This window comes from Chrysochloris asiatica, unplaced genomic scaffold (assembly GCF_000296735.1).
Source record: "Chrysochloris asiatica unplaced genomic scaffold, ChrAsi1.0 scaffold00035, whole genome shotgun sequence".
Lineage (NCBI taxonomy): Eukaryota > Metazoa > Chordata > Mammalia > Afrosoricida > Chrysochloridae > Chrysochloris > Chrysochloris asiatica.
Genome location: NW_006408553.1, coordinates 11577267 through 11591677, shown reverse-complemented (window position 1 = coordinate 11591677; position 14411 = coordinate 11577267). Strand labels below are relative to the sequence as shown.

Here is a 14411-nt window from a genome sequence, read left to right as displayed (position 1 = left end):
TTCTTGATGTCATCCCACAACTCTTCTGGTCTTCGGTCTTTAGTGTTTAATTAATCAAATCTGTTCTTCAGATGATCTCTAAATTCAGGAGGGATAAATTCAAGATCATATTTTGGCTCTCGTAGATTTGGTTTCATTTTCTTCAGTTTTAATTTGAATTTGCATATCAGTAATTGATATTTATAATATATATATACATATATGTATATGCTGCAGCATAAGCACTTGAGTGCTAATAGCAAGGTTGGCGATTCAAATCCACCAGCCACTCCTTGGCAAGCCTATTCAGGGTTCCTATGAGTAAGAACTGACTCAGTGGCACTTAAAAACAACATATCTATATATAGGTATATATTACATAGTCATTATGTACATCACTACCAACATATATATAATGATGTACATAATGATAACCTTTATGTGGTTAAAAAAAATCTCTGACATAATTTGAAATTAATCTTCAGATTACTGTTATTTTCCATTCTAGGTAAGAGTTTTATTCAGGGAAGATATGCCTCTGCTCGAACACAGCTTCAACTCATTGCCTACATTTGTCTACCTGTCCTCATTATTACTACTGCTGTATTGATAAAGCAGACTAAATTAAGGAAGTTATATTATAGAGAGGAAAGTGACAGTGAGGGGTATGTATACATATATATACATTTTACTCTTATTAAATAAGTCAAGAAAAAATGTTTTCATATTTTATCATAAAACCCCTATTATGGATAAGACAATAATGAGGAGAGACCCAGGGATATATCACAGACTTGTTGGATGTATGTTGTATATTTATAGCTTATTCATTACTGAAACTTCCAAGTTTATCACTAATATTTCTACAGGAGGCTATAGGGCTACCAATGGGGTATTTAGACAGTCCAGTCATGTGGTCCAAATAAATAGTCATACTCTTCCCTAAAAATATAAATATCAAATTGTTTACTTACTTAATGAGAATCATTGATAATGCATTTCAAAAGAACTTACAAAAAATAAATGTACTAAATACAGAGTCTCAGAGAAGTAGTTAGCATGTTTATTATTATTAGAAAAACTTTCCTAGAGAAAATATCTATGAAATTGTCTGTACAATATTTATTTTCCTAAATATTGATATTTCTAATTTGTCAAGTGCTTCCTTAACTAGAAATTACATGTAGAGTTAATAATATTTATATCTTAATAAGATAAATAGATACAATTACAAGGAAGGTAGCATTATGTACTAGGAGGAAAATTCCATTTAGTTTCAGAAAACCTTGTTTTAAAGGTTCTAATCTTGCAAGTGGGAATCTTTGTATGGAGCTGTAGCATAAGCACTGGACGGCTAATGGAAAAGTCAGCAGTTTAAACCCACCAGTCTCTGTTTGGAAACACTACAAAGGGTCATTAAGAGTTGGAACTGACTTGATGTCACAACAACAACAATCTTGCATGTAAAACTGTGCAAGCAATTACATTTATTTGCAATTCAAATTAATCTCTGTGTGTATTTATATAAAATTGGAGCTATTAATAGCTTTCTAACATGCCAACAATCTGAAGGTTCAGTTACCAAAAGATTTAAACATCATAAATTGCTGCTTTTTTTTTGGCCACAGAATTAATTACCTCTAGATTTATCTTATAAAAATTGATTGGAAGAGAAAACATGCATATATTTTCTGAGATCAAGAAAGAAATATATAGTAAAATTAACTGAAATTTTTCAGGTTTACTTTGTTGTCAAGAAATCAAGCACATACAGCATTGATCAAGTCTGTTACAAAAGATTTCTTTTAAGTGTTAGAAAGCAAAGATGTCAGCTTAAAGACTAAGTTGTGCCTGACCCAAGCTATGAAATTTTCTTTCTTTCCTTTTTTTAGAAACTAGCAATGTTTCTCCATTTAACTGTTGGAATTAAGATATACATAATAAGCCTCCCAACAAAGATAATGAAAGACCCTTTCTGCTTCGGGCAAGCAGCTATATGATAAGCAAATGAACAAGCTGACTTCTCTGTACCACACCAGCAAAGTCAGCTTTCTCCATAGCCAAGTGCACCTGCTCCCCCCGCTTCCTGTTAACAGCAGTAGACCTCCTGTAGGTCTAACACAGGGTTTTTCTGTAGGTCATGCTAACCTACCTAGAAATGCTAAAAATATGTTGTTAATGGAATCCAGGTGTTGAGAGAAAAAAAAATCTATTAAAAGATGCCATCTGAGGTGATGCCTGCTTTGTGTATATTCCATAACCCAGTATCTAATAAACAAGTTATTAGAAAATGTTCAAGTATGATGGGTTTTCCTCTTCCTCACCAAAAGCTCTGCTCTTTGAAGGGAACGGGTTTCCTTGTAGCTAATCCTGCAGTTAAGAAAGCTTATTGGACATGGTTTTGAAAATAATGCAAAGTTAAAACCATGGGAAGCATTATTGTGCAGTGCAGAGCACTCAATCTTTCTTATAAAGACCACAAAAAAAAAAAAAAAAAAAGAAAGAAAGAAAAAGTGTGCAACCTACAGACCACTAGGTACTAACCTGTGACTTCTTTGTATGACAGTGCAGGGGTGTTAAGTGTCTGTTTTTCTAGAGTTAAGTCTTGGTAAGATTTAAGCCATCGAATTTTTGCATGTTTCCTATGGATGTATAAGTTGAACAATGAATAAGAAAGACTAAAGAATTAATATCTTTGAATTATGGTTTTGGTGAAGAATATTGAATAAACCATGAACTGCTAAAAGAATGAACAAATATGCCTAAAAGAGAAGTACAGCATTATGTTCCTTAAAAGTGAGGATGGGGGCATTTTGTTTCACATACTTTGTACGTATTATCAGGAGGTAAGTTTCCTAGAGAAAGGCATCAGGATTTGTAAACTAGGGGGCTAGCAAAAAAGAGGATGACCTCTAACAATATGAATCAACACAGTGACTACAACAATGAGTTCAAATAGCAAAATTGTGAGGATAAGGGAGGGCCAGACAGTGTTTCATTCTGCTATGCTTTGCGTCAGAACTAACACAACAGCACCTAACAAGAATACTTCGATGTTTTGATGCAATTTGGCCTAGTGATTAGACAAATCATTTCTAAGGATCAATTGTACAGATAGAAGTTTGTAACATAAATGCTGTAACAAACTTTAAAATATGATGAGAGAAGTCAATCAACAAACCAAGGCTGATGACATTTTAATATTGAAATCGTGAACATGTTTGTTTTGTTTTATTCTGTTTGTTGGAAATAGACATTTCATTTGTTTGAATTACTGTTTCTTTGAAAAAGATTCTTAATTCAAATAATTATTAATTGTTAGAAAATTTAGACTTCCTCCACTTAAAACAAAATGTTATCAATTTTGTAGGTCTGTGACAGAAGAAAACAGCAGTAGCAGCAAGGTATCCCTCAGTGCAAGGTGAGCATCAACTATCCATCACTGGAATGAAACAATGAGATTTATAATTTTGCATTGTGTTTTCATCTTCATTTAGAAGCACTTAACAATTTTTATTTTTCATCCAAAACATTTCCTCATATGTTCTTTATCATTCTTACTGTAGTTCATGTCTACAACAATACACCATAAGCTTGACTTTGTAGGGTCTTGCCATCTCCTGTTTGAATTACACTGAAGGAGGTTTTCAGTGTGCTCAAAGTAGTATTGATGGGTACATTAATTATAGGATTATTCTGAATAATGGAAAGTAGCTTTTATATTTTATTATTTCTTACTATCACGTGAAAAGAGGACCGATATTCTAAAGGTTTCCATAGTTATCTAAAGTTATGCTAGTCTATTATTTTGCCATTGCGATTAAGGTGTTTTGTTGTTAATTACCATTGAGTCAGGTCTGAGTCATAGCGACCCTGTATAGGGTTTCTAAGGAGTGGCTGATGAGTTTGGGCCACTGACCTTACTGTTCAAACCTACCTTGTGGCTGAGTACGTATCCTACAGTGCCACACTAGAACTAGATAGGGCCTTGGCATTCTTATTTATTTTATGGTCTTAATTCATAACAGGAAATTTTATTTAGAAGTCAAAGTCTGAGAGAATAAAATACTTACAAAGATTTATGAAACTATATATCCCTCCCCTTAATATTAGCATTGTAATATAGTAGCATAAGAAGTCTGCTAAATTTAGTAGGAGGGAGAATTGCCATCACCACAAAGCTGATTCCTATGAGATGATGAAGGTCAGACATACTGTCACTCTCCAATTATTTCACCATTTCTGAAAACATTCTTCCTCCTCATTGCATTCTTTACTCCTCTGCTGAGTACAGTAATTTGTTGCAATGACCATACAAAATTCACAGACTATATCATGAGTATGTAGTTTATCAGGGAAATAACAGGCTACCACTCAAGATCAGGATCAACTTGAAAGTAACAGAATACAACTCAGGTAACAGTATACAATTTTTCAATCAAGACAGCTTCCAATGAAGATAGCGCTCAGTTTCTTCATGGCTACATCTGCAAATAGGACCTCTCTCTTGGGCTTGCTGCCATAAGGCCCTGGTTAGACCAGTGTTGCAACTCTTTAACTCATCTATCATCTAACTAATTTCTAGAGGCATTCCACTCTGATGAAAAGCCTCCTGTCCAAAGGCACTCAATTCTCTCACTCCATGAGTAGGTAAGCCACCTCACACTGGTCTTCTGGTTCCCACAATTCATGCCACTGCTACCTGTGCTGTTGTCCTACTGTCTTGTACCATAGCCTATCTCACTGTCTTCAGTGTTATAGTTTTATCTCTAAGAAGTTGTCAACACAGGGACTCTGCTGTATACTCTTCCTTTTGATGGCAGTGAGATAGCCCCCTTAATCTTTATATGATTAGTTCTTTTTAAGCCTACTCTTCCCACCAGCACTGGATTGCTAATCACAAGGTTGGCAGTTCAAACCCACCTGTCACTCCTTGGAAACCCTAAACAGGGTCTCTATGAATTGGAACTGACTCAACAAAACTTAACAACAATAACTTTCCACAAAGACTATAAGCTGAGTTGACCAATCCTTTTAGTAGGTCCTAATTTGTATAGCAATTGACCAATACATACAAAGATTCTTTATACCTTATTTGCATATCAAACTTTCCCATCCCTCCAAGGTAGTGGCTTAACATCTATGCAGAACTGCAAACTCAGGGCCAGAAAGGCCATATGTAGAAAGAAACCCATTGCATTGCAAGTAAACAAGGGGAATTCAAAAAGTTCGTGGAAAAAATGAAATGGAAAGATAATGAGCTTTTTTCATGAATTTATTTTTTAAGTTTTTAATATGAATTGAGTGATAGTTTTTACATGGGAGAACATTGGTTTTGCACTCATCCTATTGTATTTCATTTCATTCCAATGATTAAAATCCTTCTGTACATCATCATTCAACAATATATATATATATATATATATATATTTTGTGTGTGTGTATACACAAAAACACTCGTGAATATATAATCATTTAAACAACCAAAGAGCACATTCTGCAAGTCTGCCTCCTGGCCGCCAGCACACTGCCTTTCTCTTTCCATGAACCTAGATTCCTCAAATGCTCTGTCTGTCCATATCATCATCTCTGCCTCCATCTCTGTTGTTGCTGCTGCTTCTCTGCATAGGGTCCCACATTCCACTCATGCTCCTTTCCCTTGATGGTCCTAGGATCCTCTGTTCCTGAAATTTAAGATTAACTACTTCCCCCTTTATGTTAGAAACCGTTTCCTTTATAGTTGTGACAATCGCAATTAGTCATGATAAATCATAAGAATCTTATCCTCATCTTTCACCAGACATGTCTAGACATGATAAAAACAATTCAGTGGGGATTATACCTTCCCCTGCACACTCTGAAACTAAACTCCCTCTTGAAAACTTGTAAGGCAGCCACTTTGTTCCTTTATACACCCCTCCCTCCCCAACATTTTAGGTAGCCAGTGTCTTAAGTTGCCCATCCCTATTAACTCTGTGTACAGAGGAGATAGGTTTGATCCTTGATGTGAAGACTCCTTCCCTCTCACTTGGTATTTTGAGCTACTACATCCATAAGTATAAGTCAAGGTCATCAAATTGTAGCAATTTACCCTTGTTTCCTTTATTTCTGTATCTTCGTCTTGTTGAGTTCTGATCATCAAACCATTGAAACTAGGTCACATGGGTACCATCTGCAGGTTTGGGTGTTCTTGCGTGTCTCCCCTCATTTCATATCAGCTGGATGCTTCATTCTCAGCTATAGCTGTCCATGACTAGGTCCTTGTCATTGGGCTCAGGAGTCCCCAGGTGTCACCTCACCATGGAACAACCAGCACTTTCTCTTCTCTCTCCCTTCTCCAGGTGGATGGGAGCCATGAACATTTAAAGTCCCCTCAGATAAAAACGTACTTTACTAAGTAATGGATAAAATATAAAAGGAGAGAATAGGAAGCCCAAATCAGTGAGACTGAAGATAAATATTTCAATACTAGTAAGCTAGAAGAACAATAAAAAAACCATAAGGTTTATGTGGGATACTATGAAGATAAATGGTGTGGTGCTGTAGGATAAGCACTGGACTGCAAAGTTTGTTTGAACTTCAAGGTCAGTCGTTCAAACTCACCAGCTGCTTCTTTGAAACCCTACACAGGGTTGCTATGAGTTGGAACTGGCATGAAGTCACTTAAAGAAGTAACTTTCAGAACAGGAAGAGACAATAAAATACACAGAGAAAATTATTGAAGAAGTGCTGGAAGAAAACTTCTCTAACATCATGAAAAATGAGAAGACACATGTTCAAGAAACCAAAAGTACACCAAAGAAGATAGACCCCTATAAGAAAATCATTGAGACAAATCATAACCAAACTTGCCAAAATCAAAGACAAGGAAAGACTCCTGAGAGCAGTTCAGGAAGAATGAAAAGTTACCTATAAAGGAGAACCAATAAGACTAAGCTCTGATTTCTAAGCAGAAAACATACAATCAAGAAAACAATGGAAGTACATATACAAAACTCTGAAAGAAAGAAATGCTAACCAAGAATCATATAACCAGCAAAGCTGTCCCTAAAATACAATGGCAAATTAGGGATATTTGCATATATACAGAAATTCAGGGAATTTGTAATAAGCAGACTAAATTTACAAGAAATGCAGGAGTTTTTTCAGATTGAGAACCATGAAGAACAGAAAAGAATTTGAGATAAACATAACAAAACCACCAAAAACTCAGTTCAGAAATAGAAGTATTTAAAGTAAACATATCAACAAGACTGAAAATAGGGAACCAGAGATACAATTTTTAATGGTGAAAACCATAAAGCAAAAAAGAGAATAGTGTAGCTATAGAACTTCTGAAAGAGGAGGAAGTCAAGTACATTTCCAGATAAAGCAGACTGTTTTAAACTGGGGAAGAAGTTAATAAATCACAGGGCAATCTCAACGACAATTAATACACCTTCACATCACAAAAAAATAAAAGAAAAATAAGAAATATTTAATAAACATTAAAAGCAAAGAAGCTCTGGTAGCGTAGTGGTTACAGATTAGGCTAAAACCTCAAGGTCAGCAGTTCAAAACTACCAGCTGTTTTGTGGGAGAAAGATGAGGCTTTCTGCTCCCATAAAGATTTATAGCCTCAGAAACCCTGTACAGGGTTGCTATGAATCGGAACCGACTCCACAGCACATAACAACAAAGCAACAGAAACAAATAAAATGCAAAGAAAACCCACAAACAAAATGAACTCAGTGTATAAAATTACATGTAACAAATAAACCTGCAACACCAAAAATAAGCATACAGCAAAATAACAGCAATTAATTCATATCTATTGATAATTGTTCAAACATGCAATTAAGATGTATTGATAATTACTGGTAACTGGGATGTAAAGGTTGGAAATAAAGAGGAAGGATCAGTAGTTGGAAATATGGCCTTGGTGATAGAAATTGATGCTGGAGATTGCATGATAGAATTCTGCAAGGCCAATGATTTGTTCACTTAAAATACCGTTTTTAAAAAGCATAAAAGATGACTATACAACTCACTATATAGATGGAATACTCATAAATCAAATATCCACTATAGCTGTGGAAAGAAATGGTGGAAAAGCTGCATTATCATAAGCCAATCCAAGGCTAGGGGAAGATTGTGGAACAGACCATCCATGACTCATATGCGAATTCAGACTGAAGCTGAAAAAAAATGAAAACAAGTCCCCAGGTGCCAAAATATGACCTTGAATATATCCCACTTGAATTTAGAGATCATTTGAAGAATAAATTTGATAAATTAGACGCTACCGACCAAAGACCAAAGGAGTTGTGGGATGACATCAAGAACATCATACAGGAAGAAAGCAAAAGGTCATTAAGAAGACAAGAAAGAAGGAAAAGACCAAAATGGATGTCAGAAGAGACTCTGAAACTTGCTCTCCAGCATACAGATGCTAAAGCAAGTGGAAGAAGTGCGGCAGTACAAGACCTGAACAGAAAATCTCAAAGGTCAGCTCGAGAAGACAAAGTCAAATGTTATATCAAAATGTGCAAACACCTGGAGTCAGAAAGCTAAAAAGGAAGAATGTGTTCAGCATTTCTCAAGCCAAGGGAACTGAAATAAAAATGCAAGCCTCAACTTGCGGTATTAAAGGATTCTCTGGGCAAGTCATTGAATGATGCAGAAAGCAACAAAAGAAGATGGAAAGAATATACAGAATCACTGTACCGAAAATGGTCAATGTTCAACCATATCAAGAGTTAACATATGATCAAGAGCCAGTGATCCTGAAGGAAGAAGTCCAAGGTGCATTGAAAGTATTGGCAAAGAACAAGGTACCGGGAATTGATGGACTACAAATTGAAATATTTCAACTCAGTGATGCAGCACTTGAGGCACTCATCTATGCCAAGAAATTTGGAAGACAATATTTGTGCCCCTTGCAAAGAGAGATGACCCAGTGGAATATGGAAATCATTGATATCCCATGTAAGTAAAGTTTTACTAATGGTAATAAAGAAATGGCTGCAACCATACATTGACAAAGAACTTTCAGAGGTTCAAGCCAGATTCAGACAGTAAACAAGGAATGTCATTGATGGTGTCAGATGGATCTTTTGTTTGTTTGTTTGTTTCTTTCTTTCTTTCTCAAATGATTTATTGTGAATTATGTGATAGTTTACATGGGAGAACATTAGTTTCACATTCATTCTATCGTATATCGTCTCATTGTCATGTTTACAATCCCCTCCATGCAATCCTTCCCCCATGCCCCCCAGGTCTTCAGCACACAGTCGCTCTCCCTCTCTGGGTCTAGAGTCGCCAGCTGCTCCATAGCTCCACATCATCATCTCTGGCTCCATTTCAGGCATCACTGCTTCTCTGGGTATGGTCCCGCTCTCTGCTCTTCTCCCTTGATGGTCCTAGGGACCTCCGCTCCCAGACTGAAAAGTCAATCACTCCCCTCCTTGCTATAAAATGTCCACCCTTACGTTTTCAACCCTCACAGTCAATCCTGATAACAGTTATTCACTATTGTATCACAAGAGACCCGTCTGCATTTCATTGCATCAGCCCTGCCTAGTCAGATTGAATACCACTCACTGGAGATTCTACCTTCCTCCAGGCCCTCTGGTCTAGGTTCCCTCTTGAAAGCTTGTAAGCCAGTCACTTCTTGCCTTTGTAGCCCCCCCTCCCCCATTTTGGGTAGCCAATGTCCAAGTTGCCCATCCCTCCTGTCTACTCTGTGTGTGGAGAGGGTGGGAATGATTCTTGCTGTAAGGAAGGACTTGTTCCCTCTTTTGAGCTACTGCTTCCATAGGTGTAGGTCAGATGGATCTTGACTGAAAGCAGAGAATATCAGAAAGATATTTGCCTGTGCTATTGACTACACAAAGACTTTTGATTTTGTGGATCATGACAAGTTTTGGACAATTTTGCAAAGTATGAGTATTCTGGAACACTTAATTGTGCTCATGAGGAACCCGTACATACACCAAGAGACAGTTATTTGAACAGAACAAGGGACCATCTAATGGTTTAAAATTAGGAAAGGTGTATGACAGGGTTTTGTTTCTCTCTCCATACTTATTTAATCTCTATCTTGAACAAATAATCCAAACTGGGTTATATGAAGAAAAACGTGGCATCTGGATTGGTGGAGGACCCAGTAGGCAGTATGCAGATGATATAACCTTGCTTGCTGTAAGTGAAAAGGACTTGAAAGACTTACTGATGAAGACCAAAGGCACACCTTTTGTATGGATTGCATCTCAATATAAAAAAATAAAAAATCCTCATTAATTGACCAATAAACAACCTTCTTATCAATAGAAAAATAATTGAAGTTGTGAAAGACTTCATTTTTCTCAGTTCAACCATCAACACCCATGGAAGCAGCATGTATTGCATTAGAAAAATCTGCTGTACAACACTTTTTTTTAAAAGTGTTGAAGTGCAAAGATATCAGTTTGAGGACTAAGGTGCACTTGACCCAAGCCAAGGTATTTTCAATAACCTCATATACATGTGAAACTTGGACAGTTAATAAGTATATCCATAGAATAATTAATGCTTTTGAGTTATGGTGTTGGAGGAGGATATTGAAACTACCATAGACTACAAAAAGAACAAACAAATCTGTGTTGCAAGAAGTACAGTCAGAGTTCTCCTTGGAAGCCAGGATGGTCAAACTTCATCTCTCATATTTTGGATATATTGTCAGGAGGGACCAGTCACTGGAGAAGGATATCATATTTGGTAAGGTGGAGGGTCAGAGTAAAAGAGAAAGACCTCCAGCAAAATGGATTGGCACAGTGGCAGCATCAGTGGGCTCAAATATAGCAACAATTTTGAGCTTGCCCCAGTACTGGGCAGTGTTTCATTCTGTTGTGCATAGGATCACTATGAGTCAGTACCACCTTGATGACACCTAACAACAACAGCTATTGATAATTACACTGAATGTAATCAAGAGATGGAGAGTAGCAGAATGGATAAGAAAACAGGATCCTTCAATATGCTGTCAGTAAGAGACACACTTTACAAAGACCAAAAATAGACTAAAAATTTAAAAGATGGAAAAAAGTATATCAAGCAAATAGTGATAAAATGAACAGGAATAATGACATTAATAGCCTATAAAATAGACTTCAAAGCAAAAAAACAGTAAAAGAGACTAAAAAAAAAAAAAAAAAAAAAAAAAAGCTATATCATGATTAAAGGTTCAATTGAGTACAAGGATAAAGGATATAACGTAATAAATATCTACTCTCCCAATGGAAGAGCCTCAAAATACATAATCCAAACTAATAGAATTGAAGAAAGACACAGCCAACTCCATTATAATAGGAGATTTTAATACCCCACTTTTAATGAAGGGCAAGACAACAGGAAAGAAACTCTACAAAGACATAGAAGAACTAAACAGCACAATCAAGCAACTTGACTTCATAAATTTATACAGAGCACTCAACCCAACAACAGCAAAACATACTTTTTTCTCCAGTGCATGTGGAACAGTCTCCAGCATAGACCATATGTTAACTCACAAAGCAAACCTCAATAAATGCAGAAATATCAAAATACTACAAAGTATCTTCTCAGATCACAGTGCCATAAAATTAAAAATCAAAAATAAGAAGATCAAGGAAAAGACTCTAATACATGGAAATTGAGTAGTAAACTCAAAGTAATGGAAGAAATAAAAAACTCTTTGAATAAAAAAGAATGAAAACACGACATACCAAAACTTTTGGGTCACAGCAAAAGCAGTGTATAGGTGGCAATTTATATAGCAATAAACACATACATCCAAAAAGAAAAAAGAACCAAAATCAATACTTTAACTCAACATCCCCAGCAATTAGAACAAAGACAGAAAAATAAGCTTACAGCCACCAGAAGAAATAAATGATTAAGGTTAAAGCAAAAATAAATGAAATAGAAAACAGAAAGGCAATACAGAGGATATAAGACAAAATGTTGGTTCTTTGAAAGGATTAGTATAATTGACAAACCATTGGCAAATCTAACAAAAGAAAATAAGATGATGTAAATAGCACGAATAGGAAATGCTATAGGTGATGTCTAGAAGCGTAGAGGTTACAAATCGGGCTGCGAACCGCAAGGTGAGCAATTCGAAACTACCAGCTGTTCCGCGGGAGAAAGATGAGGCATTCTGCTCCTGTAAAGATTTACAGCCTCAGAAACCCTGTACAGGGTCACTATGGGTCGGAACCGACTCGAAGGCACTTAACAACAACAACATAGGTGATGTCACAACAGAACCAATGAAAATAAAAAGGATAATAATAGAATACTATGAAGACTTGCATTCCAACAAATTTGAAAATCTAGGAGAAATGGACATATTTCTAGAAACACGTGACCTAGATAAATTAACACAGACAGACGTAGAAAACTTGAACAAAGCTATAATAAAAGAGTAAACTGATCTAGTCATTAAAAATATTCCAACAACAACAACAACATGACTGAGCACATGTGGTGAATTATACAAAAACATTTGGAGAAGAGCTGACACCAATTCTATTCAAGTTATTCCAGAATATAGAAAATTAACAGTTCCAGGGTTCATTTTATGAAGCAAGTATGATCCTGATACCCAAACCAGGCAAAGACATCACTAAAAAATAAAATGATAGACCAGTTTCTCTTAGGAACATAGATGTAAAAATTTGCAACAAAATCCTAGCCAATAGAATCTAACACTGTATCCAAAATAATAATAATAATAATAATGCATCATGAACAAGTGGGATTTTTAACAGATATGCAGAAATGGTTCAATACTAGAAACATGATCAACCATGATTGATCCACCGCATAAATAAAGGGTGCACACACACATACACACAAACATGATGCTATCAGTTGATGAAGATAAAGCATTTAAAAAATTGTTAAGTGCTGTCGAGTCGGTTCTGACTCATAGCAACCCTGTGTAGGTGAGTTTGAACCACCAACCTTGTGGTTCAACTTAACTTTGTGGAACACCCATTACTAATTAAAGTTTAAAATAAAGGGAAATTTCTCAACATAATTAAGGACATACATACAAAATCAGCAGCCAATATCATTCTCATTGGAGAGACGCTAAATCCATTCTCTTTGTGAACAGGAAGCAGACAAACAAGGATGTCATTTATCACCACTCCTTTCAGCATTGGAGTCCTGCTGTGGTGCTGTGGGTTAATGCGGTGGACTGCAAAGTTGTTTGGATCGCAACATATCGGTGGTTCAAGTTCACCAGCCACTCTTCAGAAACCCTATGCTGGGTCCCTATGGGTCGGAGCCAATTTTATGACACTTAGCAACAACAATTAAATATTGTGTTGGAAATCTCAGTCAGAGCTATAAGACAAGAAAGAGATATTAAAGATAGCCAAATTGACAAAGAAGAAGTACAACTCTGTTTTCAGATTATATAATCCTATATTTAGGAAATCCCAAAGACTCAGCAAGAAAACTATTCCAACTCATTGAAAGATTCAGTGAAATGGCAGGGTACAAGATCAACATACAATAATCAGTTGTATTTATTTGCACTGATAAAGTCATCTCCGAAAAGGAAAGTAGGAAAATACCATTTGTAATTGCCACGCAAAAAATGAAATACTTAGGAATAAATGTAACCAGAGAAACAAAAGACTACAAGGTACTGCTACAAGAAATCAAAAGAAACCTAAAAAACTGGAAGAATATATCATGCTTATGGATAGAAAAATTTAATGTGAAAATATCAATGCTAGTCAAAGCAATTTATACAAAAAATGCAATCCATATCTAGATTCCAATAACATTCATTAAAAAGATGGAAAAACTTACTACAAAATGAAACTTCAAAAGGAAAGGAATGAGGCCCCGAATAAGCAAAGCATTACTAAAAAAGAACAAAATATGAAACCTTTCATTTCCCAGTCACAATATCTACTACACAACCACAGTAATCTAAACAGCCTGGTACAGGTACAATGAGAGTCACAAAGATCAGTGTAATAGGGAACCCAGAAGTCAATCCATCCACCTATGCTCAGTTGATCTTTGACAAAGGACAGAAACACATTAAATGGGGATGAGATAGTCTCTTCAGCAAATGTGGTTGGCAAAATAGTAAATCCATTTGCAGAAGAATGAAACAAGACCCACATCTCACACCATATACAAAAATGAGCTCTACATCTCTTAGATACCTAAATGTAAAATCTAGAACTATAATCATCATCAATGAAAAAATAGGGAGAAATTTAGGTGCTCTGATTCCTGGCATACATACACTATCAAACATAATGGATAAAACACAAACAGCAGAAGATAAAATAGATGACTGTTGTTGTTGTTAAGTGTTGTCGAGTAATTCTGTAGTGTTTCCAAGGAGCAGCTGGTGAGCTTGAACTACCAACCTTGCAGTTCAAACAACTTTGCAGTCTGGC

At 36.0% G+C, this 14411-nt stretch overlaps 1 protein-coding gene across 1 annotated transcript in view; it reads left to right on the top strand.

Moving 5' to 3' along the window:
- LOC102833997 (disintegrin and metalloproteinase domain-containing protein 5-like) overlaps positions 1 to 14411 on the top strand; it is a 229701-nt gene that overhangs the window by 189498 nt on the left and 25792 nt on the right. The window contains exons 13-14 of the mRNA XM_006859993.1: positions 488 to 644; positions 3350 to 3400. Coding sequence (XP_006860055.1) covers positions 488 to 644; positions 3350 to 3400 — 208 coding nt within the window. The remainder of the gene's footprint in view (positions 1 to 487; positions 645 to 3349; positions 3401 to 14411) is intronic.